The sequence below is a fragment of the Felis catus genome, chromosome B2, assembly GCF_018350175.1.
Source record: "Felis catus isolate Fca126 chromosome B2, F.catus_Fca126_mat1.0, whole genome shotgun sequence".
In the NCBI taxonomy this organism is placed as follows: domain Eukaryota; kingdom Metazoa; phylum Chordata; class Mammalia; order Carnivora; family Felidae; genus Felis; species Felis catus.
Genome location: NC_058372.1, coordinates 75,166,327 through 75,192,693, shown reverse-complemented (window position 1 = coordinate 75,192,693; position 26,367 = coordinate 75,166,327). Strand labels below are relative to the sequence as shown.

At 40.4% G+C, this 26,367-nt stretch overlaps 2 protein-coding genes across 4 annotated transcripts in view; both read right to left on the bottom strand.

The window, feature by feature from the left end:
• The window catches only part of CYB5R4 (cytochrome b5 reductase 4), a 100,385-nt gene extending 77,295 nt beyond the window's left edge, over window positions 1-23,090 (bottom strand). Inside the window, exons 1-2 of one of the 3 annotated variants that reach the window (XM_019830915.3) lie at window positions 22,883-23,090; window positions 12,183-12,336 (exon numbers count right to left, since the gene is read on the bottom strand). In XM_019830915.3, the coding sequence (XP_019686474.2) occupies window positions 12,183-12,309 (127 nt within the window). In that variant the 5' untranslated portion in view covers window positions 12,310-12,336; window positions 22,883-23,090. Of the gene's footprint in view, window positions 1-12,182; window positions 12,337-16,255; window positions 16,485-22,882 lie in introns of those variants that run through there. The other 2 variants (XM_019830914.3, XM_003986344.4) reach the window with 2 other exon arrangements.
• Window positions 19,077-23,519, bottom strand: RIPPLY2 (ripply transcriptional repressor 2). Its single transcript, XM_023254732.2, has 3 exons — window positions 23,169-23,519; window positions 22,780-22,844; window positions 19,077-19,350 (listed from the first exon to the last, which is right to left on the bottom strand). Exons 1-3 carry the CDS (start codon window positions 23,517-23,519, stop codon window positions 19,203-19,205), a joined length of 564 nt encoding a protein of 187 aa, XP_023110500.2. The 3' UTR covers window positions 19,077-19,202.
• Between the last annotated feature and the right edge of the window lie 2,848 nt (window positions 23,520-26,367).

Genomic DNA, 26,367 nt, shown 5'->3' with positions numbered 1-26,367 from the left:
CACATATCAAAATACAATAAAACCTTGGTTTGTGAGCATAATTCACTCCAGAAACATGCTTGTAATCCAAAGCACGTGTATATCAAAGCAAATTTCCCCATAAGAAATAATGGAAACTCAGATGATTCGTTCCACAACCCAAAAATATTCATATAAAAATGATTACAAACTGTAACATAATACAAAATAATAAAGAAAATATGAAATATAAAGAAAAAAATTAACCTGCACTTACCTTTGAAAACCATTGTAGCTGGTGTGAAGGAGACAAGAGACAGGAGGGTTATTGTGTATGACAACTTTCACTATCACTAATGGAATCACTGCTATCTATTGGTTCTATCGGATCTTTTTCTTTTCATACAACTTTAACAAGGAGCCTATCCAATGACACTTGTTTTTGCCTCCTTTTGAGGATTTCATGGAAATGTGACATTGCATTATTGTTAAACAGATTCATCACTTACACTGCTACAGCCTTATTTGAGTGGTATTTTTCTACAAAATTTTGCGCTGTTTCCCACATTTTACACATCTCCCTAATCTCACTTGAAGTGAGGTTCATACATTCATACTTCTTGATGATTTCCTTCTTAACTACCACTGTAATCTTCTCCTTCTTCCATAAACTTCCTCCTTCTCCTTACTGCCTTTCTTTTCAACATTTTCCTGCATGGGGGCCACTGTATACATTTGCACGGATGCTGACTACAGTATAGTATTAATAAACTCTTGTCATATACTGTATTTAATGTAACTGGCAATAAGGCAGCAGAGGAAAGGGTCTATATCTGCAGGCAGCCTGACGTAGAATGAAGCAAAGTATTCCTAAGCTTTCTCTTCTATGGAAAAGCAAAAGACTGTCTGTCCATAGGTGCTTTGAAGTGACAAAAAATACACTAGTGCCAGTTGTGGGCACCTTCCAATGTTCTGAAAAATCACTGATTTCTGCTGAACACCACAGCCTGAGACCAAGCATCTGAGCATGGAGACAATCACCCACAATCCCACAGCAAAAGAAAGAGAGAGAGAGAGAGAGAGAGAGAAGAACCATTGGCTTAGTTGTGATCATGTGATGTTTGGCATCATATATTACTGGTATTGCAAGACATTGCTCATTTATCAAGTTAAAATTTATTAGGAATGTTTGCTCACCTTGCAGAACACTCGCAGAACAAGTTATCGCAATCCAAGGTTTTACTGTATACACATGATTCAAGGTACATTTACTGAACACTAACCAGGAGCCATGCCCTGTGCCAGATGCTTGGGGTAGGGAGAGAAGCAGTGTATTAGTATCCCAAAACTCAATTTAAATAGGGAGACTATTAAAAATGGCCAAAAAAAAAAAAAATGCTATAGATGGTCTAATAGTGGTCCAGCACCAAGTGCTAAGGAAGAAAGCCCAGAGAAAGAAACAGTGAGAGAGGGCCAAAGTCATGAGGAGACTAAATGGAAGAAACTGCTGGAAGAAAGAAAAGAAAGAACTGAGGATGCTAAACAATGTTGGATGGGCAAATGCCCAAGATCATGAGGAGGCTGGAGAGGACTGATAAGAGCACAAAGAGACTAGCCTTAGGAAAGAAAATGTCTTGGAAAGAAAGACATTTTTGAAAAGAGTGTGTCTTTCCAATACAAGAGAAGAGAAGAAAGAATAGAGATTATCACTAATGTTAAACACCTTATATTCACAGTGAACACTTATGATGTGTGTGCACGTGATCTCTCTCTCATATGATCATACCACCCAGCCCTTGCACATGCTTCTTCTGGGAGCCTGGAATACTGTTCCCATTCCTCTTTGCCTAATTAACTCTAGTTTATCTTTCAGATCTCTGCTCAATCTTCTGCCGTCTTCACAGCATAGTGTACCTTTCCTTCACGATACTTGTCAGACTTGATTAATGCTTTGTGTTCCCTACCAGACTGTAAATTCCATAAGATTAAAAGCCATCTCCATTTTATATTTCCAAGTTATCCCTAGAACCTGGTAGAGTGCATGACAAGAAAAACTGATTAAATGAATCAGCCAAGATGGAGGAATAGTTCGATTCCATCTTCTCTATTTTTTATGAAGGACAATTATACATAAGGTAACAAAAAAAAAGCAAAAGCCATGTTTCATGGTTACTATAAATAAAAACTGCTCAGAAGGATAGCCTATATGATTGTTAATTAAAAAAAAAAAAACAACTACAAGTAATAGGCACCCCATAGTAATTTCTTAATGAATTAATTTACATATAACCCTTAAAGTGAGTAATCCTCAAATGCTAAACCAGGGCTCAATCTAGAATTGAATACAAAACAGGAGGCAGTAGACTCTAATAGTCTAAAGATAAGAACTTAGAAATCAGGTAATTCACATATTCACCAAAAATATCATTATTGCAAATTATCTCCATAAATATATTGATGCCAATGTTGCAGGAAACAGAGTCTTAAAATAGCCACCTTCCTATGATAGGAGTAGAAATCAATGAAATAGAAAATGGACAAACAACAAAGAAAATCAAAACCAAAAGTTAATAAAATTGGTAAACTTCTAGTAAGACTGATCAAAGAAAAAAAGAGAACCCAAAAGTTAGCAATATCTGAACTATGTCACTATAGAATCTAAAGACATTCATGATGTAATTAGGGAATGTTCTAAACAACTTTATGACAATATGTTCAACAACTGAGATAAAATTAACAATCACTGAAAAAACATAACTTACAAAAATTGACATAGGTACAAAAGAAGTTTGAATAGCCCTATATCTCTTTTAAAAATTGAATTTTGTAATCAAAAACATTCCCACAAGGAAAATTTCAAGATGTTGGCTGAATTTCATAAACCACTGTGTCAACCCAACAAAACACCTGAGGGTTAGATGACACCCCAAGACCACCAGTTTTTTTTTTCCTTTATTGAATTTTTAGTGAATGAAAGGGAGGTACAGAAAGAGGAAAACTTAAAAAAAAAAAGGAAAAGATTGACTATTTAGGAGAAAGAGAGTAAAAGAAAGCAAATCATTTGTCAGTAGAATAGAACAAATAAAATCAACAAAGATGAGATTATCTGCATTTGATGGTGGAGAATGTGAAATCTCTGGATCAGAATGTAAAAATCTACAGATCAGAATAGAAATGGATGAGTAAGCCTGGGCTGCAGGGCTGGTTCAATATTCACAAATCAACCAATGTGATACATCACATTGATAGAAGAAAAGGTAAGAACCATATGATCCTGTCAATACATGCAGAAAGCATTTGACAAAATATAGCATCCTTTCTTAATAAAAACCCTCAAGAAAGTCAGGATAGAAGAAACATACCTTAACATCATAAAAGCCACATAGGAAAAGCCCACAGCTAATATCATCCTCAATGGGGAAAACCTGAGAGCTTTCCCCCTGAGATCAGAAACACAACAGGGATGTCCACTCTCACCACTGTTGTTTAACATAATATTGGAAGTCTTAGCATCAGCAATCAGACAACACAATGAAATCAAAGGTATCCAAATTGGCAAAGAAGTAGTCAAACTTTCACTTTTCGCAGATGACATGATACTCTACATGGAAAACCCGAAAGACTCCACCAAAAAACTGCCAAAACAGATATATGAATTCAGCAAAGTCACAGCATACAAAATACATGTACTGAAATAGGTTGCATTTCTATATACCAATAATGAAGCAACAGAAAGAGAAACCAAGAATGATCCCATTTACAAATTGCACCAAAAGCCATAAAATACCTAGGAATAAATGCAACTAGAGATGTAAAGGATCTGTATGCTGAAAACTGTAAAAAACTTATGAAAGAAATTGAAGAAGACACAAAGAAATGGAAAAACATTCCATGCTCATTGATTGGAAGAACAAATATTGTTAAAATGTCAATACTTCCCAAAGCAATCTACACATTCAATGCAATCCCAATCAAAATTGCACTGGCATTCTTCTCTAAGCTAGAACAAACAATCCTAAAATTTGTATGGAACCACAAAAGACCCCAAATAGCCAAAGTAATGTTGAAAAAGAAAACCAAAGTGGGAGGCATCACAATCCCAGACTTTAGCCTCTACTACAAAGCTGTAATCATCAAGACAGTATGGTATTGGCACAAAAACAGACACATAGACCAGTGGAATAGAGAACCCAGAGAACTGGACCCACAATAATGTATGGCCAATTAATCTCTGACAAAGCAGGAAACAGTATCCAATGGAAAAAAGACAGTCTCTTTAGCAAATGGTTCTGGGAGAACTGGACAGCAACATGTAGAAGACTGAAACTGGACCATTCTCTTACACCATATAAAAAATAAACTCAAAACGGATGAAAGACCTAAATGTGAGACAGGAAACCATTAAAACTCTATAGGAGAAAATAGGGAACAGCCTCTCTGATGTCGGCTGCAGCAATTTCTTGTTCGACACATCTCCAAAGACAAGGAAAATAAAAGCAAAAATGAACTATTAGGACCTCATCAAGATAAAAAGCTTCTGCAATGCAAAGGAAACAATCAACAAAACTAAAAGGCAACTGAAGGGATGGAAGAAGATATTTGCAAATGACTTATCGGATAAAGGGTTAGTATCCAAAATCTATAAAGAACTTACAAACTCAACACCCAAAAAACAAATAATCCAGTGATGAAATGGGCAGAAGACATGAACAGTCACCCTACAACCCAGAAATAGCACTACTAGGAATTTAACCAAAGGATACAGGAGTGCTGATTTATAGGGGAAGATGTACCCCAATGTTTACAGCAGTGCTTTCAACAATAGCCAAATTATGGAAAGAGCCTAAATGTCCATCAACTGATGAATGGATAAAGATGTGGTTTCTATATACAATGGAATACTACTTGGCAACGAGAAAGAATGAAATTCTACCATTTGCAACAACGTGGATAAAACTGGAGGGTATTATGCTAAGTGAAATAAGTCAGAGAAAGAAAGATACCATATGTTTTCACTCATATGTAGAACTTGAGAAACTTAACAGAAGACCATGGAGGAAGGGAAGGGGAAAAAAAATAGTTCCAAACAGAGAGGGAGGCAAACTGTAAGAGACTCTTAAATACAGAGAACAAACTGAGGGTTGATGGGGGAGGGGGGCAGGAGAAAGTGTGTGATGGGCATTGAGGAGGGCACTTGTTGGGATGAGCACTGGGTATAGTATGTAAGTGATGAATCATGGGCATCTACCCCCAAAACCAAGAGCACACTGTACACACTGTATGTCAGTTAACTTGATAATAAAGTATATTTAAAAGAAAAAAAAAGAAATGATGAGTAAGGGGAAATGTAGCTATAAAAAATGTTGATTTGTATTTCCTAAACAAGCAAGTGATAGCAGAAGAGAGGTGTTTGGAAATCTGCCATTGAGCAGTAACGAGAACAGCACACAAAGCAGACCGTGTACAGCATAGCCAAGCTAACTGTAATAACAATACATTATTGTTTAGATACACTCGGTATGACTGTGATAATGCATTCCGTTATAAATTAAAAAGTTAGCTCCAAATTTGAAAAGCTGTTCTTAGGGGGGAAAAAAGGTTTCTTTGCTGGAGACAAATAATACTGCAGTTTCTCAAAATAAAAGTAAAGCAAGGACCTATGGAAACCTAAAGAAAAGAGCCTACTGTTGGAAAAATCAGCTCTATTCCTGGTGACTTTTAATCTAACCCAAAAAGAATAAAGCTTATTTTATTATTTCTGGAGTATAAATACAAAATAGCCTAGTTAATTCTCTTTGTTCTCAGTGGTTATGTTCTACAAAGTCACTGTGAACAATGAATTAGCAAATACTGAAACAGTGCTCCTTGGGGAAAAGACAGCATGAAGTTCTTCCAAGCCTCTGGTCACAGTTTCCTCAAGTAATTAACATATAACTGTGCTTACAGTGTGTTTCTGTTTAAAGACACCTTATCCAACATGTGTTGCTGATTGATGAACATTCAATTCACACTCAACAGTACTGTCACTCATGCCAGAACGGAGCTTATCTAACGCAGGTATTTTCTCTGTAAGGCACATCACGGTCTTCAGCACTATCCTTGGGGGCCATTTTAAACCAAAATCCACCAACAAAAAGCACAAGATATGAAAAACATGGCACTAAACAGACCTCAAAAAAAGACACATCTTTACAGTATGAGAGCAGAAATAAGAAGGCAGAGCATCGCCTTGTTCGGCCTCAAGTAGGAATGTGTGCTAGGGTCAAACAAATTTTTCCCTGCACTGTGCATGTCTGCAAATGACTATGAAAGAACTGTGAGAATTGATTTCTGAGGTTTCAAGCAATTGCAGTGAGTAGGCAAATTTGCAAATTTGAAATTATGAATAATGAGGATTGACTGTACTCACAAAAATCTACACGAACATCTCACAAATAAATTTTTAAAAGGTTTACTGTAAATGTACCTAGAAATCTAGGAAGATGGACTAGAAATACAATAGGACTAAATACTACTTCTTGGAATCCATTTGCCAATATTTTCTAATCAGTAATGAAACATGAAAAACACCGACCCATTCGAAGTCATTTTTTTAAATGTTTATTATTTATTTTGAGAGAGAAAAAGAGCACGAGCAGGGAAGGGGCAGAGAGAGTGGGAGACAGAGAATCCCAGGCAGGCTCCCAGGCAGGCTCCGCACTCCCAGCACAGAGCCCAACGCAGGGGTTGATCTCACAAACCACAAGATCATGACCTGAGCTGAAATCAAGAAGGTGGATGCTTAACCGAATGAGCCACCCAGGCACCCCAAAGTCACTTTTACAGTGGTCTCAAGCAGGCCTCTTCAATTTACTGGTATATGATAATCAGCATTAGGAGAAATCAAAGCATGTTTATTTCTAAGTAGTAAACGAAATCCATTAAATCCCTTATGAACAACTTACTCCTCTAAGTTTGTAACAGAGTGGCCAGTCTACTTAACAGTAACCAACTTTTTCTAAATAGTAGTCATTCAAATGACTGCTACTGAGTATCAGGCTACACTCGCCCTCACTCTCACCACGATTAAAGGCCGTATTCCATGGTGCCAAAAAATGATTTCATGACTTAATACACCACTACATCACTACCCACACTGAGTACATACTACAACAAAATATACTACAGGGAAAACAAATTCTGATCTAGGCTCTATGAAGCTCTCACAGATGAGTGATTTAGATGTTTGCTCAAAGTTTCACATGTTTATAAATCACCTTTAGTCCTTGAGAGAGAAACAACAATAATGAGGAAAACTGCAAAAGTCTGCATTAATGGTAAATTCCACAAGATCTTTTAAAAAGCATTCTCTCTCCTATCCATTCCCTCAACATTCCAATTACCTCCTATTACATTACAATAATTACACACTTCACAGAAAATGGTGATTACTAGGTGAACAAATTGGAAACTCCATATACTGTCTTATGTTTTAGGCCAGTGTTCACATTTTAGTTCATACTTTAGTCTGCTGCCAGCTAAGTGCTCTTTGTGCCCATCATTTCCAGGAATATGACTGGACTCAACAAACCTCAACATGTGCAAAAATACTGATATATACTCAAAAGGGAAAATAATCTCCATAATATTAGCCATTAAAACCCATACCAAAGTGTATATTTTCTAAGATTTCTTAAAAAGACTAATTGTGTCTCCCTTAACCCGATCAGCTGAAGTTTGAACAGAACTAAAAATGAGGCAATTGTTAGACAAGTAAAGAATTTGAATATTTTAACAAGGGGGAGAAATGATACCATGATACCATGTTTCCCTATGGTATAGGTTTGATTAAAAATTGGGCCCAAACATCTCTGCCCTTCAAAGCTAAATTTGCCATATATTCCCCTTTTCAGAAAGTATCATTAATATTTTTAATTAGAACAGCTAAAAAGAAAAAGGTGACTGCATTTAGTCACATGCTTACTGTAATTTAGGACTGTTTTAGAAATTACCAGTAACCTGTTTGTCTCCCATTCATCCTACTTTGCATTGTCTTTGTCAACATTCTGGTTCACTTATTACCACCTGAACTTCTGTAATGAGCTGAATGCTTTCTGTCCCATTTAATTCACTACATCCACCACCAGACTAATCTTTCTGAGGCATACTCGGATGACACTGTCCCCACATTCATATACCTCCAATAGCTCACACTGCCATCTAAATTAAGAACACATCAGCCTTGGGACACCTGGGTGGCTCAGTCGGTTGAGCGTCTGACTTCGGCTCAGGTCATGATCTCACAGCTGGTGAGTTCGAGCCCTGCGTCGGGCTCTGTGCTAACAGCTCAGAGCCTGGAGTCCGCTCCAGATTCTGTGCCTCCCTCTCAATCTGCTCCAAACCACTTGCATTCTGTCTCTCTCTCAAAAATAAATAAACATTAAAAAAAATTTTTTTTTTTAAAGAACACATCAACCTGACTTTTGAGGCCCTTTATGATCTAACCTAGCATACTTTTCTAGTCTTCTTTCTTATAATTCTCCAACACTTAACCCAAGTTCCAGAACATATCTTTTTTTTTCAATATATGAAGTTTATTGTCAAATTGGTTTCCATACAACGCCCAGTGCTCATCCCAAAAGGTGCCCTCCTCAATACCCATCACCCACCCTCCCCTCCCTCCCACCCCCCATCAACCCTCAGTTTGTTCTCAGTTTTTAACAGTCTCTTATGCTTTGGCTCTCTTCCACTCTAACCTCTTTTTTTTTTTTTCCTTCCCCTCCCCCATGGGTTTCTGTTAAGTTTCTCAGGATCCACATAAGAGTGAAACCATATGGTATCTGTCTTTCTCTGTATGGCTTATTTCACTTAGAATAACACTCTCCAGTTCCATCCACGTTGCTACAAAGGGCCATATTTCATTCTTTCTCATTGCCACGTAGTACTCCATTGTGTATATAAACCACAATTTCTTTATCCATTCATCAGTTGATGGACATTTAAGCTCTTTCCATAATTTGGCTATTGTTGAGAGTGCTGCTATAAACATTGGGGTACAAGTGTCCGTATGCATCAGTACTCCTGTATCCCTTGGATAAATTCCTAGCAGTGCTATTGCTGGGTCATAGGGTAGGTCGATTTTTAATTTTCTGAGGAACCTCCACACTGTTTTCCAGAGCGGCTGCACCAATTTGCATTCACACCAACAGTGCAAGAGGGTTCCCGTTTCTCCACATCCTCTCCAGCATCTATAGTCTCCTGATTTGTTCATTTTGGCCACTCTGACTGGCGTGAGGTGATGTCTGAGTGTGGTTTTGATTTGTATTTCCCTGACGAGGAGTGACGTTGAGCATCTTTTCATGTGCCTGTTGGCCATCCGGATGTCTTCTTTAGAGAAGTGTCTATTCATGTTTTCTGCCATTTCTTCACTGGGTTATTTGTTTTTCGGGTGTGGAGTTTGGTGAGCTCTTTATAGATTTTGGATACTAGCCCTTTGTCCGATATGTCATTTGCAAATATCTTTTCCCATTCCGTTGGTTGCCTTTTAGTTTTGTTGGTTGTTTCCCTTGCTGTGCAGAAGCTTTTTATCTTCATAAGGTCCCAGTAGTTCATTTTTGCTTTTAATATCCTTACCTTTGGGGATGTGTCAAGTAAGAAATTGCTACGGCTGAGGTCATCCAGAACATATCTTAAGCCTTTCTGTGTTTATAGTTTAGGCCTTTCCCTCAACTTAGATGCACTTCCTCATTTTCTGGTGAAAACCTGTCCCCGGCTTTCAGGCTATCACTATCACGTGTCTCCCTCCCTCCAATCTGATGTCATTTTCTTTAGAACTTCTTATGACACTTCACTCAGATGTGTCTAACAGTCAGTCATTTATCCTCTCCTACTAGAGAGAAAGCTCAAAGAGAAGGGCCTAAACTGAGTGTTTCTTGATAACATAAACTGAACTTGTCAAGAAGGAAAAAAGAAGACACACTTTATGCAAAGGGGAAAAAAAGCCTTATTGTTAGTAGAGTAGAACACATCCTCCAATAGAAATTTTAATAAATGTATCCTCAAATCAACAACCTTACCAGTCTTACCATACATTCAATTCTTACAGGAGATACATAACTGGGAGCAGTGCGCATACTGCTTTTCAAACATAGCAAACAAGTCCCTTATCTCCAGCAATACATTAAATGAATAGTAAAGTATGACTGTGTTTCATTAATGCCTCATCTAACATCACTAAGATACGGAGGAGAAGTGAATTTTCTGGAGAAGTGGCTTCCTACTGTAGAAACAGAATTCAGACGTGCCTGTGGCCTGGACCAGCTGAGAGATGCTCCTGGGACACCGACCTCCACTTCGCCCAGTCTAGCAGAGAACACTCAGGCAGAGTGGGACGGTCACTGTGTACCAGATACTTATACCTGTTAAAACAGGTAGGCAGCATGGAAAGAGAGCAAAGAGGGTATTAAAAACCCTCTAAAAGGTCAAAAGGAGGTTTTTGCATCTAGCAGAATCCTCCTTCCAGCCTGTGGGTACTAGCCACAGTTGTATTCCCCTGAGAAACTCTGGGGGGTTGAGCAGCTGTTCTGTTATGTCATCACCTGCTAGGAGAGTCCATCCTCCCTGCCATTGGAAACACTTTCACTCTTGAATTAGGTGTTATGGCTTAAATCGTGTACAGCCCAAAATTCGTATGTTGAAGGCCTACCCACCAGTATTTCAGAACATGACCCTATTTGGATATAGGGTCAATGAAGATATAACAGATGAGGTCATTCTAGAGTACAGTAGGGCCTCAATCCAACATGACTGGTGTCCTTATTGAAACAGGAAATTTGGAAACGGACAAGCACACAGGGAGAATGCAATGTGAAGCTGAAGGCAGACTGGGATGATGCTTCTGTAAGCCAAGCAACTTCAAAGACTGGCAGCAAACCAGCAGAAGCTAGGTGAGAGGCATGGAACAGGTTCTTTTTCACAGCGCTCAGAAGGCACCCTGATCTCAGACTTTCGCCTCCAGAACTGTGAGACAATAATTGTCTGTGGCTTAAGCCACCAAGTTTGTGCTTCTGTCTGTGCATCTCTAGCAAACTCATCGTCCCTACTGGTATCTTTCCATTGATCACATCACCAACCTACTATGACAACCACACACCTCTCTAACAGAACTTCTTAACAACGTTAAGCACATTCATTCAACAAGCACATATTGATGTCCTCTATGTGCCAGGCATGAAGGACTGAACAGTATGACTGAAATGACACGGTCTCTCTCATACTGGTTACAGGATATGATCAGGATACTGATCAGGATAACTGACAACATACCATAATTACACAATGATAAAATCACAATTGTGCAACAGCACTGCATGACTAAATGACTCTTTAAACTGAGGGTAGTGGGCATATTTAACCATGTCTGCATGACTCAGTGACCTCGCTATGGAGGCCCACCATACATTTCCATGCCCTTTATTACTTCTGTTCCTCTCCAAGATGTCAGGTTGTTGATTACCATGAGGTCTGCTTTTATCAGCTCCCCTCCTCTACCTCTGCTCACTCTCTCCAATCCACTTATTTCTGGTTTGGCGTTTCTAATTTGCTATGGGCTAGGGGCACCTGGGTGGCTCAGTCAGTTATGTGTCCAAATTCGGCTCACGTCATGATCTCACGGTTCATGAGTTTGAGCCCCACATCCAGCTCTGTGTTCCCCCTCTCTGTGCTCCTCCCCTGCTCATGCTATGGCTCTCAAAAATAAATAAACATTAAAAAAATTAATTTTCTACAGGCTATAAAAATTAGGTAATTAATATTGCTAAGAAAAATATATTGAATAAGAAAAACTGCTTCATGTGAGAACTGAAGATTTGGCTTAAACACAGTCTTTCTGATTTACTTTCGATTCTCAGAGACATTTTTTTTTCTGGCAGAACAATTTCTCCCATTCAAAAAGATTCTGTTACAAGGCACTAAGGCAGGACATTATTATACAGAGAGTATTACTGAATAAACTGCCCACAAACACTTGTTTTCTTTCAAAGGGAGTACAGCACAGGTATGCTATGTAAATAGTTATCTAAGAAATACTGTGCAAATTCAGAATTATTTTATAGCCCAGTGTAAGGTATATTTTTCTTCTCTTATTGTGTATCGTAACACCAAGTAATAGGACCATAAGGTCATATGGCACTCAACTGGAAAGCCCAGCCAAAACCTTTTGCAGTACATAATAAATAACCACGTACCTCTTATGCATATCCAACAATCATCTTTTGTGTTGTGCTTTTTAAGTTCTTCTTCAGTTACTTCAATTAACCTGCCTTTTAATCCCGTTAGATCCTTTCCACTTTTAGTGAGTCGAATCCAATCCATAAGACTTCTGCCCTGTTTTAGAGGGACCTGAAAAAAGGAAAAGGGAAGAATTCAATGTGGCTTCTTCGAGTCAGCTGCTCTCCCCTCCCCTTCCTCCCACTTCTCTTAAGGCTGCTTCGTTACTCTTACCCTCATTCAAAAAAATAAGAAAATTCAAATCAATAATTCTACATTTTTTTTAAATTTTTTTTTCTCAACGTTTTTATTTATTTTTGGGACAGAGGGAGACAGAGCATGAACGGGGGAAGGGCAGAGAGAGAGGGAGACACAGAATCAGAAACAGGCTCCAGGCTCCGAGCCATCAGCCCAGAGCCTGACGCGGGGCTCGAACTCACGGACCGCGAGATCGTGACCTGGCTGAAGTCGGACGCTTAACCGACTGCGCTACCCAGGCGCCCCTACATTTTTTTTATAGATTTAGGTGGTTGTCAAAATCATCTCTGCTATATTCGAATTATAAATAGAACAATATAAAACACCTGGGCTATGAGGTAGGGCTTAGAAACTCTGTCACACAAACAGTCATCAGAATGGTTTCTAGTAAAACAATAACATTGAACCTGGAGTCAGAAAACAAGTCTTAGTTCCGGCTCTGTCACACGGAATTAAGCTCCTGCCTATACTTATATAACTGGTTTGTTACACAGTACCAGAGAAATGTTTAATGTAAAAGAAGGCACACTCAAGGAAGCATATTGCTATACACTGAATGTGTGTGCCCCTCCAAAATTCATATGTTGAAATCCTAACCTCCAATGTGACATCAGAAAGTAGGGCCTCTGGCAGGTGACTAAGTCTTGAAGGTGGAGCCTTCATGAATGGTATTAGTGCCCTTATTAAAAAGGCCTCAAAGGGCTCTCAGCCTTTCTGCCATGTGAGGATGTGGGGAAAAGATAGCTATGAACCAGGAATCGGGCCTTCATCAGACACTGAAGTTGTTGGTGCACTGATCTTAGAATTCCCAGCCTCCAAAACTGTGAGAGATAAATTTCCATTGTTTGTAAGTCACCTTATAAAATTTATGGCCCTCTGTTACAACAGACGGAATAGACTAAGATATTTATCAGTTTCACTTTCCGGAATCCTACCTATTGCAGGCACTCATTTCCCCCCAAATAACCAAACCAATAGGTCTGTGATACCACTGCAATTTCACATTCCTTCCTACCAACTACATCATCCCCTTCTTACCATCCCTGAAATTCTCTAGGTTTCTTGGTCCCAGTAAATGAAGTAAAGTATGAGAAAATGATCTTTCCCATCCCAAACCAAAATCACTTCTCTCTCTTATCTATGAGGATTCCATAATCTACTGAGTAGTTAAGCAACTCTAATCATGGGCCCTCCCTCCTTCAGTGGCTCTCCACACTACTCTACAATAAATAATGTCTCTAAATTCCCTCGTTTATCAGGCCCTTCCTATCTGATCATAGTTTACCTCACTAGCTCTGAGTTTTAGTTTCTGCTCCTTCCTATTACATGCTTTAGCTAAATGGGAACTGATTCCTTGACTAGTATGAAACACCTGCTCCTCTGCCTGGATCAATTCCCTTCCTCTCTCCCACAGACATTATTTCCTCCAGAAGCCTTCTCTGACCCTAACCCCTTGTGGTCATAACATACTGTTACAATTCTTATGACATTTGTAACTATTTGTCTGTGCAGCCTATTAGCTTATTAGACTAACCTCCTTGGAAACAGAGACCACATCTCCAGCATATGGTAGGTTCCCAATAAATATTTATTTACTAGTGTCAGTAGAAATAATAAAGCTACCATATATTGAGTACATATTCTGTAACACACACTGTGCTGAGGGCTTTATACAACAATCCCACAACAATCCATGGGGTCTGAATAAAAGCCTAAGGGCAAGTAACACAGAGGAGTGCATACCATATACCAAGATTGTGCTAAGAGAAACATTATCTCATTTAATCCTATGAACAACCCTATAAAATGGGTACTATTATTCTCATTTACACCTGAGAAAAATGAGACTCAGAGATTAAGTCATGGGACCTGGGAAAAGAATCTGGGTCTTTCTCACTCAAAAATCTATGCTTTGGGGGCGCCTGGGTGGCGCAGTCGGTTAAGCGTCCGACTTCAGCCAGGTCACGATCTCGCGGTCCGTGAGTTCGAGCCCCGCGTCAGGCTCTGGGCTGATGGCTCTGAGCCTGGAGCCTCTTTCCGATTCTGTGTCTCCCTCTCTCTCTGCCCCTCCCCCGTTCATGCTCTGTCTCTCTCTGTTCCAAAAATAAATAAACGTTGAAAAAAAAATTAAAAAAAAAATCTATGCTTTTAACTATTAGGATATACAACCTCCCCAACTAGCTTCTATTTTCTCAACGTCTACCCATGTCATACAAGCCAGACTCAGGTTCTAACACTGCAAGATTACCTTATTTCATAAAGTACTGGGGGGGGGGGGGGGGGAGGAGGGGAGGGTTGTTTGAGTTTCCTCTTGAATTGCACAATAATTGTATTTTGTTCTCTTTTTGGACCCAAAGACTCACCTTTGTCATCACCATCTGTGAACCTTTTGTCTTTGCTTCTGAGCTTTCTCTTTTAAAATGATGCTGAGAACATGGTTTGTAGTTTGAACAGAAGGCCAGAAACTCATATTCTAATTCAGATATTCTTTCTCTGCAAAGGCTATACTATTTAGCCAAGAATTTAGCTCAAGGAGAGAAACGGGTCAAACATCAAGGAGGAGGGGTCAGATGATTAGATGGCTGAATGATACATGTAGCAATAAATGAAATGTCCCAGCCAGAGTCACATCACATCAAGTTTTGGGGTCCAAAGCAACATGTCTTAAACAGTTCCCTTTCTGTGATATAGAGAGCAAAAGCACTCATTTCATGGGATCACTGTAAAGATTAAATGAGTTAATACACACGAAGCACTCAAAACACTTAGACCATACACAGTAAGCACCGAATAAATTTTAGCCATGTTATTACTATTGTTAGAGTTACAGATTTCTGAAAAGCTAATGAAAGCTATAGATTCCTGAATCCATAATTCTAATCCAGAGTCAAACTCCAGGTTTGGGGGGGGGGGGAGGTAAAGATCCTAAATAATGCTAAGATCCAAGAATTCAGAATTGGGGGGTGGGGGGAAGTGGCCCAAGCAGGTGGAAGTTTCAAAAACAAAACATGAAGTTATAGAATGAGGAACTAACAAATAACTGGAGTAATTATCTACGTTGCAATGAACACAGGAGACAATTTTATTAAATTTTGTAAATATAAAATACATTTGTATTCCACCTGTTGCTAACAGTAACTATGTTTAACTAAAAGTTAAAGAGTATCATATTAGCTTCAAAGTCAGCAAGTGGTATCAGTAGAAAAGACAGTGATTAAACAGGTACCAAAAGTAGAAAGGCAGCATGACTAAAAGAATTGTCCATAAACCCTCCGGAGGACTGTAGACATTTGTTCTCGCTTCCCCAATCTTCCCTAGTTGCCACCTTTGGAGGGATGGTCACTGGCCAATGTCGCTACTTCCCAACCTTTCCCTTCTCTTAGGGAACCACATCACTCACAACTCCTTCCGGCAAGTGTAGAACAAAAGACTGGAGATGAGGATAGGCTGAGGGAAAGAAGCTAATACTGAATACCTATATGATAACGTCAAGCACTGTGCTGGCCCAGTCATACACGACTAAATTTAATTCGCGGGAAAAGACTTCACATTAAGGGAATTGCGGATGGGAAAGAAAGGGGCTAGTAGGTGAGAGGGAGGGAGGTTAGGAGAACTCAATGTTTGCAGACATAAGTGGATCAGAAAGAGATCGCCAGCAAGGGCAGGAGGGAACGAAGGCGAGAGCGGAGGACAGGAGGTGGAAGAGGGGTCCTTAGGAGAGAATGGACCTTTGGGTAGCAAGGAACGCCGGCGGGCGGCGAGCTGAATGAGACCAACGGTGTCACCCGCTTACCTTGCTACGCCCCCCGGAGGCGACGCGCTGCTGTGAGCTGGGGGCCGGGAAAGACTGGGAAGGGACGTTCAGCATCCTGGACCCCTGGCCCGGGCCCTGCTCGGGGTCCACCGCCGGACAAGATCTCTCGGCTCGACCCCCTCTAGGGTAACACCTACCGCTCCGGCTCCGAGGCCGGGCAGAGGCCAAGCCCCCGACCCACTTCCGGGGTCGCCCGGGGTGAGGCGCGCCATGACGCAGCACGTTGAGGCCGCGGAGGGCGGAGCCAAAGGAAAGAACGGAGCGCCGGCAGGGGAGGAACCAGAGAGAAGTACGCATGCTTCGTTAGTCCTGAAGTCTGAATTTCAGCACCGCAGTGAGGTGACAGCTATTCCGTGGTAGCATTTAAGACAGAGGGAAGCTGTTCCTTAGCCTTGGTGCTGACAGAATCTGAAAATAAATTCTTATAGACTGTTAAACCAGAACACAAGTGTCTGTCTATTGTTAAGCACTACCACCACACTACTTGAAATATGGCACAAAATAACACTTTCAAAGCATTTTGATTTCTCTGAAACTCTCTACTGTAAGACACCTGTCTGTACAGGAAAGAGAACCTTTAAGAATTAAGGTGTCAAATGCAAACAGCCACTCCTACTAGGTAAAGCTTCACCTTTAAGAATCCCCGCTAATGACTAACGAATGAGTCGAAGAAGTAAAGTCTCCTGCTCCAATCAACACTCACAAGCATTTCCTCTTCATCTAACTTCCTATCTTCACTGAAGGATACAGGGAATTGCTTACTGATACAACCCCAAATGGAGTGACGAGCAGTTATGTTTGAGTCAAATAGGTTTAGTCTGAATGCCATCTCTCTGCATTTAATAAATAAGGCCTTATGCGAGTTATTTGAGTGTCTCAAAGTTTCATTTTCCCCATCTGCCTAATGGGTTTAAATTTCAGTAAGGATTAAATGAGATGTCATATGTAAACTACCTGGTATAGTGCCTGGTTGGTTAGTAGTAGCCAATAAATCAATAAATGGCGCTGGTTCTTCATACTATTCCAACATATTGATGAGAGAAGCTCGAATACTATGCAGGTAAAAACCAGTCCCTAATGATCAAAGTCCAGATTCGTGACCTGGTGGATTTTTTGTATATCCCTTGGGGTACACACACCTCCTGAGTGTAGAATCCAGTGAAGAGAAAACGTTTTCAGGAGAAAAAATATACTTGTAAATAACTCTAATTGAGACCATTACTAATTTTTCCTGACTCTGACACATGATTTGAACTTACTCTATTTCAACCGCCTTGTCCTTAAGGTTAGAAGGCAAATTGTGTGAATCTAGCCATTCAAGTAAGAGGATTTCTTAGCCAGGTAACCATCTTGGACCTTCACCTCTACCTATCACCATTCTGGGATATTAGGAAACATTTTATTGGCGATTAAAACGCTTATTGTGAAAAATTGTATTTAAGCTAAAGAACTTCACAACCATAGTCTATCTACTATGTTACCTTTACCTTGCAATGTGCTCCTGTTTTCTCTTTCATTAAATGATAAGGTGTTCTTTCATAAATCTACATTTAAAAAAAAAAAAGCTTGGGGCACCTGGGTGGCTCAGTCCATTAAGCGTCTGACTGTTGGTTTTGGCTCAGGTCATGATTTCATGGTTCCTGGGATCAAGTCCTACATTTGGATCTGCGCTGAAGGGGCAGAGCCTTCTTGGGATTCACTCTTTTCTGTCTCTGCCCCTCCCCTGCTCACATTCTCTCTCTCAAAATAAATAAACATTTAAAAAGATAAAAAAAAAAAACTTAAAAAAGCTAATCACTGACAATTTCTTATTCACTTCCCACGAGAAAAATTTTTACATGACAATATTAGGAGCAAGGAACCAGAACAAAGGAAGGTGATGTTGTTTAAAATCACTTCATATCTGCCAAATTTCTTAGTTCCCCCTTGGACAGAAATGGAAAAATATCAAATTCTAGCCTTTGGCTCCCCTTTTATTGACTCCATGTAAGTCATACTCACTTTTTTTTGTTTTGTTTTGTTTTAGTTCTGGGAATCCCTCAGTGTAGCACTACAATTATTGAACACCCATGCCATTTTACTACTGGGTTTAAGGGGCGCCTGGGTGGTGCAGTCGGTTAAGCGTCCGACTTCAGCCAGGTCACGATCTCGCGGTCCGTGAGTTCGAGCCCCGCGTCGGGCTCTGGGCTGATGGCTCAGAGCCTGGAGCCTCTTTCCGATTCTGTGTCTCCCTCTCTCTCTGCCCCTCCCCCGTTCATGCTCTGTCTCTCTCTGTGCCAAAAATAAATAAACGTTGAAAAAAATTAAAATACTACTGGCTTTAAGGACAGCAGAGGAGTATTAAAGTGACAATGACTTGATTCTTCATTCATTAAACATCTCTAAAATTTAATAGCCCTGACATTAATTCCCACCTCAATTATGGACAATGATTTAAAGTGTTTTTCACCATTTGCAAGCAAACACGTAATATTGTGTGATTACTAACATAAGGTGACTTTCTTCATTATGTAATAATATTCATCTGCAACTACAATATCTAATGAGGATTGGTAAGAAATACCAGATGTTACAAGATTAGGTTGAAAATTAAATATAGTGACTCTCTGCAAAGTTTTAGCTAAATACTTGCAGAATTATAACTAAAGTTAAATTTGTAATTTGATGAAGAGATCAAAATTATCTTTTGTAAACCTCAAATGTTTACAATACAATCAAGACATTTGTACACTGCACTTATTTTTCAATTCCAACATTGGATTATAGTGTAAGGATAAAAAAAAAGCCAAACTACTTTGTAATTCCAAAATATTTCATTTTATTAATAATTTATATACAAATAAATTAGTTTAAAGGATTATGATACATTTGTACACTAAATTTAAATTCTATAAGCTTTTAATGTCATCAAAAGTAACTAATCAGATTAATTTTCACAGATCAGCTCCTCAATTTCATCTTCACTATCAGAATCTTCATAAAATGAAATTGTGGCTTGAATTGGAAAATTTTTCAGAAGAGCTTCTGCTTCTTGATATAAGTAATCATAACACTTTGATTTGGGCCAAAATAGTCTGAAAGAAGCAGACAACATTATATGCTTTATTTTTTCACATTCAGAATCCTTATATTCATGAAATGTTCAAATTTCAAGAGCTCCATATACTTAGCAATTGATGTATGCCTTTAGATAGAGTTTTAAAATGTTACTATCACAGGTTTCATGGGAGTCTACTTGCCAAAGTACCAATAACTAGTTAATTATTTTTAAATCTTTATCTAAGCTATAAATTGGATCAAATAAATTCACACTAAACCCTTTATGAGCATAAGATCAGTATTTAGCTTTCTTCAGGTATTACTGATATATTTATTCTTACAATATACAGAAGAAGGTTGTCTTCCAATTTCCAAATTCCTTTGGGAAAAAAATGAATTCTACTATTACATTAAAGTTTTTGATAGCCAATTTTATAAAGACAACAAAATGTTATGCACCTTCCAGAAAAGCGAAAATCATCTAGTATCTCAACTAAAACCCACAAATTTAACTGTTAGTCACAGATGTAGCCAATGTAAGTTTAGAAAAGTACAAAAAGCAATATTTTAAAAAGTTTTTCTATGCACTCACACCAGGGGTATAAAAAAGCTTCCTCTGACCCCAGCCTTGATCACATCTCCCTTCCTTTTCCCCATCCAACTAAATTTGGAAAATCCATATTAAGATATTGAGAATACTGGCTTTATACAATAATTTTCATGCAACCCAATTACCTCATATTTTCAAATTTTTGACAAATATTAATCTTGCCATATGGCCTTCTATTATTTTTCATACAAGGAAAAGAAAAGAAGGATATGGCTGACTCACCAGCAACAGTGCAGTCATTTTAGTGTAGGGTAATTAGCCCCAGCCCCAGGCACCCATTTATTACAGAGTGATTCTAACAAAGAGAAGGTTACATTGTGCCCAGTATACTCCATTTTAAAGGGCAGAAAAGTAGGTAATATAGTTTATAAATGTTTCTAGACAACTGGTAAAAAAAAAAAACAAGTTTTTAATTTTGATGCCTAAATAAGCAATCATCAATAATTCAGTTGTTCAGTAAATATTTTAGTGATCCCTTGTGCCAGACATAATTCATCATTCAAAGATAAAAAAAAATCATGGTCCCTATCCTCAAGAAGGTGATTAAATAAAAAAAAATGAAACACACAATAGTACTCAAGATAGAAATTAATAAAAATAAAATAAACTTAAAGAAGTACTAATTAATGACTACAGTAGAAGAAGAAAGGAATTTCTTATATAGGAAACAATTGATTTTCTAATGCTTAACTAGAACTGTCAAATCCAAAGAATGTTGTTTAATTGTTACCACACTCTTCCCAGAATCTCTGACCATTTTTCTTTCAGGGACTTGACACTTTCCTGAATTCTCCCCCGGGCTGAATGGTTCTTCTCAGTCTCCTTTGTGGATCCCTTTTTCTGTGTATACAGGTTAAAACTGGCCTTCCCAAGCGTTTTATCAAGAGTGATCATCTCTCCTCCTGAAGTCCCCCGGAAGACCTCACTAACCACCACGATTTCCCCAAACATTCATTTACTGAAGACTCTAAGCTGTCCGTATTTCCATTTAAGATCTTGACTGTGGGCCCGTTACCTACAGATGCAACTCTTTACTGGACACGTCTATTTGGATATCCCATAGGCCCATTGAATGTGATAAATGAAAAACTAGACTCGTTATCTTGTTCCCCAAATCTGTTTTAAGCCCTAATTTCCACTCTGTTGGAGCAGCATTCATCTAGTCATCAGACACAAACTTGGGAGCCATTCTGTCTTTCTACCTCTTCTTTACCTACTATATCCAATACATTATAACCCTATTATGTCACCCAAGCCTTCCCCAAATTCTGTCAGTCCCAGACCCACTTCCAATGCCTCAGAATGGCTCTTTAGCATATCTTGCCTGAATTACAGTAACTTCCAACTTCACTTCGGTGTTCTAACTAAGCCTATATACCATTTTCTTCGTGCTTTTTCTGAAACACAAATCTGATCACACTTCTCTTCTGGTTAAAATCCTTTGAGTAACCCCCAATACCATCTACAGAATTAAGTCCATGGGTTCCCAATGCCACGTACAGGATTAGGACAAAACTCTCTACCATGGTGTGCAAGATCCGGCCTCTGGCTTACCTGCTGGAATGACCACACCTTCACTTACCCAAATTCCAGCTCCTTGATACTCCCAGAGGGAGCTATGGTGTTCTATGACTCTGTATCCCTTTTCCTATGCTATTTTTTCTGTCCCCTTTTCCCACACCTACCATCCATCTGGCTAACTTTGAGACTCAGCTAGGTAACCACAACCTATCATACACACTTTCCAGATCTTTCCCCACTCCCTCTGGCAGAGTTAGGTGCTTATGTTTGGCCCATACAGGTAAAACTGACCAAACTAAACCATGACAACACTTGTTAAAGGGGTGTGATTATTTTTTTCCTGTGTCCGTTACTAGTGCTGGCACATGGTAAGAAATTAATCAACATATATTGCCTTCTACATGCTGTTTATAAGCACGTACATATGAATATCATACATGTCTGCATTTCACAGCTCTCTGAAGCAAGCAAACTGCAGAATAACCTTTCACCTGAATAAAAGCTACAAAGAATTCTACAGAAAGGCCGACTTCCTGTGCCTAGGAACAGTAGATTAGCTCCTCATTGTTATGTCGAGTAACTTCTATCCTTTTTACAGTGTTGAGCGATCTTTAGGATTTTCATTACACTCCATTTTCTCTTACATGTCACGCTCATTTTGCCGTAAAACTGCCACTTTGAACACCATTCTTCTGTCTGGTTTGCAAGAGAATAAGATTATACACAGTCTGGGGCGCCTGGATGGCTCGGTCAGTTAAGCCTCCGCCTTCCGGCTCAGGTCATGATCTCAGGGTTCAGGAGTTCAAGCCCCCGCAACAGGCTCTGTGCTGACAGCTCCGAGCCTAGAGCCTGTTTGGGATTCTGTGCGTGTGTGTGTCTCTCTCTGCCCCTCCCCCGCTCGCGTTCTCTTTCTCTCTCAAAAAATAAATAAATAAATAAACATTGGGAAAAAACCCTTTAAAAAAAAAAAAGAATATACACAGTCTGCCTGTTGTGAAGTCAATTTCACCGGACCTCTTCAGCATTCAAAAAAAAAAAAAAAAAAAAAGAAAAAATTGGTTTGCTGGCACACGCTGTCACCGGTCTACTTTCACGACACCATCCACTTTCCGTCTTTATAATATATTTTTTAAGAGTTTGCTCAGTGTGCACTGATTAACAGTTCTTTTAGGTGAGAGCGTGAACTACATTCGTCAATTCGATTAGTAAAGGACCTCTGCGATCCTTGAAGACAGATTTCCCAAGACAGAAATGCTGCAAGGCCAGCCGTGGAGCTAGGCGGTGCGATTCCCGCTGGAGGAACGGGAGACCTTCGGGGAGGCCTGTCACTCACCTGACTGGGTGTCTGTATTGGGAAAGCTTTCCTGCGGCTTCGGTCATCCCGGGGCCATCCGGCATCTGGGGACGAAAGGACACGAATCGCAGTTATCACTCACCTTGTAGAAACGGGGAAAGCGCGCGATCTAGCGTTCCTCGCGCCGGCAGGGAATGTGACCCCGGGGCTGTCAGCAGCCTCGCTCCCGACCGTATCCGTGTGTCCGCTGCTCTGGATGACAATCTCGCAGCATCAGGACCCACAGGGCCTCTGGTAGGGCCTCGGGCGGGCGCGATCTTAAGCGAGGGGCAGGCCGGGCGTGTGTCCCCCTCGGGCAGGGCATACCCAGTCCCGGTACATCATCTGCGCCCCTGGGAGGCGCGGCCCGAGGCGGGCGGCTCACTCACCGCCTCCGCCGCGTGGTGCCTCGCCCCCTCCTCCCCGTAGCCTCTGGCGTCAACCCAAGGTCTCCAGAGGCCTGCGGATCTGCGGGGTGGGGGGCAAAAGGCGCGCAGGGGAGATGTGAGCCCAGACCCGGGAGAACAGCCCGCAGCAGAGCGTGGACCGGGGGCGGGTGGGGGGCGGAGAGCGGAGGGGAGGAGCTCAGGAGACGCGGGCGGGAGGGCCGGGGTGGGGGAGGCGCCGCAGCCGGAGTCCGCGCCCCCGCGCGGCGCGGGGCGGTCGGGGGCCGCGGGCGGCAGGCGGCGGCGGCGCGCGCGCTCGCCGGCCCCGCTGGCCGAGGGCTGCCAGGTTTCCATGGCGCGGCGGGGCTGGGGCTGGGGCTGGGCGGAAGGCGGCTGCCTGCTCTCGGGCAAGCCAGACCTCTTCCCCCGCCAGGTCCGAGACCCGAGCTTTATATAGCCCCGGCTGCCTGCTGCATACTGAGCGGTTCGCGCCCTCTCCGCCCCTCTCTCCCCAGCTAGCCGCAGAAACAAAAAGGCTGCGCGTGAAGGCGCGGCAGGCCGAACCTCGGGTGCGAACGCGTGCAACTCCCAAATGGCCCGGGAATGGGTTTTGTCGAGCGAGTGTTAATCGCTCTTCGACACATGGCTGCGGGGGGAAAAAACAACACTCGCCCGAGCAGCCAATTTCCAAGTGAAGAGTCTAGGAGGGGATAAAATGAAGCAATTCTACACGTTTTGTGTATTTCTGCAAGAAGGCCAAGTGGCTGGTAATTGCTTGACTCGGGCCTTTTTAGATGTGGTAAATGCAAGTAGCTCGGCATCCCCGTACTCTAAAGGCTGGGATGCGGACTAAATGAAAAGGAACGGCCTTAATTCCTCTTTCTGGCAGAATTAAAACTGGGCGAATCAATGGGCTCCTGACAAAGGGATATCTTTGTTAATGTATTGATAGACTGGGTTCTGCCTGTTATTTGTAGAGAATAAAAAAATTCACAAAAGGTGGATCGTAAAGGACTGTTCCAGCCAGCAGAGCCGGAGATTGGAGTCATGTGATTTAGGCATATAGCTCTGTATTAAATTCTCATATCTTTGTGTGGTTTTCCCCAACATCTAATCAGTGGCCCCCTGAAGATAAGTCTAGAATTTCATATATACACTTTGGTCACTAGCTGGCATTTTGTTTCTCAATGATAATGAGAAAATTATTTTATGGAGGCAGGGTTGTGTAGAATGATAATGAAATCTTGAAAAGTTATGGGACAAGTTGTCAACCTCTCTGTGCCCCTGTTTCTCCTATTTAAGTTAACCCTCACTTATTACAAAGGGCCATTATACTTGGTAAGAACTGTTATGCTTCAAAGGAAAGATGATATACAAATGCCACATTTTTTTCGAAATGTTTTAAATAATAGAGCTGAACTTCTTAAAAGTTGTAGATAAAACTTTTCGATGTAAGCCATAGTGTCTCTGCTATTCATTCAGCTACTGTGTAGGAAAATAATGCGACTAATACTTCAAGATCTATAATGATCTACATATTAAGAGACATATTGTTTGCTTCAGATAATGAAATCAGTAAGATAGGTACCTAGTGCATGTCTTAATGCCCTAGAATTATTGTTGGCTAAATCAAATTTATAGAATGCCTGCTATAATGCCACACATGGAAAGCCCTCAACAAATTTTAAGCAAATTTTTATATATATTTTTAATTTTAGAGAAAGAACACATGAGTGGCAAAGTGGAGGAGAGACAGAGAGAGAGAGAGAGAGAGAGAGAGAGAACCCCAAGCAGGCTTGAAGCTCAGTGCAGAGCCTGACTTGGGGCTCAACGTGGGGCTCAATCCAGGACTAGATCCCATGACCCTAGGATCATGATCTGAGCCAAAATCAAGAGTCGGATGCTCAATCAACTGAGCTACCCAGGTGCCCCTTAAGCTATTTTTAAAAGCCTAAATCCTTAACAGATACTAAGCTATCTGATGAAATGTTTCATCATTCAATTTTATAAACATCTTTTAAGGTGTCTGTAATGGGATAAGTGCTGTGCTTTCCAGATGTAATGGTGAATAAGATATCCTCCCCTATCCTCAAGAAGGTTATAGTCATTGTGAACTATGACCATTGCAATGGCCAGATAAGCAAAGGTGTTTGAAAAGTGCCAGATTCAAAAGCACATTTTAACCAGAGAAGTGGTACAAGGGAGGGAACTGACAAGTCTATTCAAGACAACCAGGAAAGCCTTTCAGGGTAAAAGAAATCTAAATTGGGATTTCTAGAAGGATCATTAGAGAAATAGTGTAGTCTGTGCGTGTGGTGCAGGAGGCAGAGGAGAAGGAGCAGTACTTCTGGAGGGTAGGGACTGCTGGAACAGATGTGGCTGAGGAGATAGAAGGACTTGGGCTGATAGGAGCCTAATATACCATAATAAAGCATTTTGGCTTTGTTCTGTAAGCACTAGTGAGATATTTTAAGCAGGAGAGTGGAATGGTCAAAGTTTACATTTTATTAAAGTCTTTCTGACAGCCATATGGAAGACAGATTTAAGAAAGCCTAATACTGGAAACAAGGAGATCACTTACAAAGTCATTGCAATAGCTCAGTCAAGAGGTAATGAGAAGATGTATAGTAAGGATGGAAATGAAAGAACATATTTGAAGGATACTTAGGAAATAGAGTCTACACTACTACCTGAATCATAAAATGTGGGTGGACATGAAAGTGGAGTCTACATATGCTCCCCAGGTTTCCAACCTTGTTAAGTGGGTAAATGCCAATGGCTCAAAGACAGATAAAACGGGAAATATAGGAGGAAGAGCAAATGATACATTTATGTTGTTTTATTCTTTTAATCGTGCACAGGGAAAAAATAATAAATTTGGTTTTTGGATCCTGCATCAGTTAGGTCAGGCAGGACTCTGTAGCAATAACAAATAACTCCAAACTCTCATAAACTTAAAATAACAAATGTTTATTTCTGAGTCATGCTGTGTTCTATTTTTGGTTGATAGGATCTGCTCCACTTCATCTTCACTTAAGGGTATGAGCTCATGGAACCTCTTTCTTCTGGAACAGTTGTCAGTTGTAACAGGGGGAAAGGAATACAATTAATAAAAATTTAAAGACCTAGTAACATATAGGTGGAGAAGATATCCAAAGGACAATCAGAGATATACGGTCAGAAGTTCAGTAGAGAGTTCAAG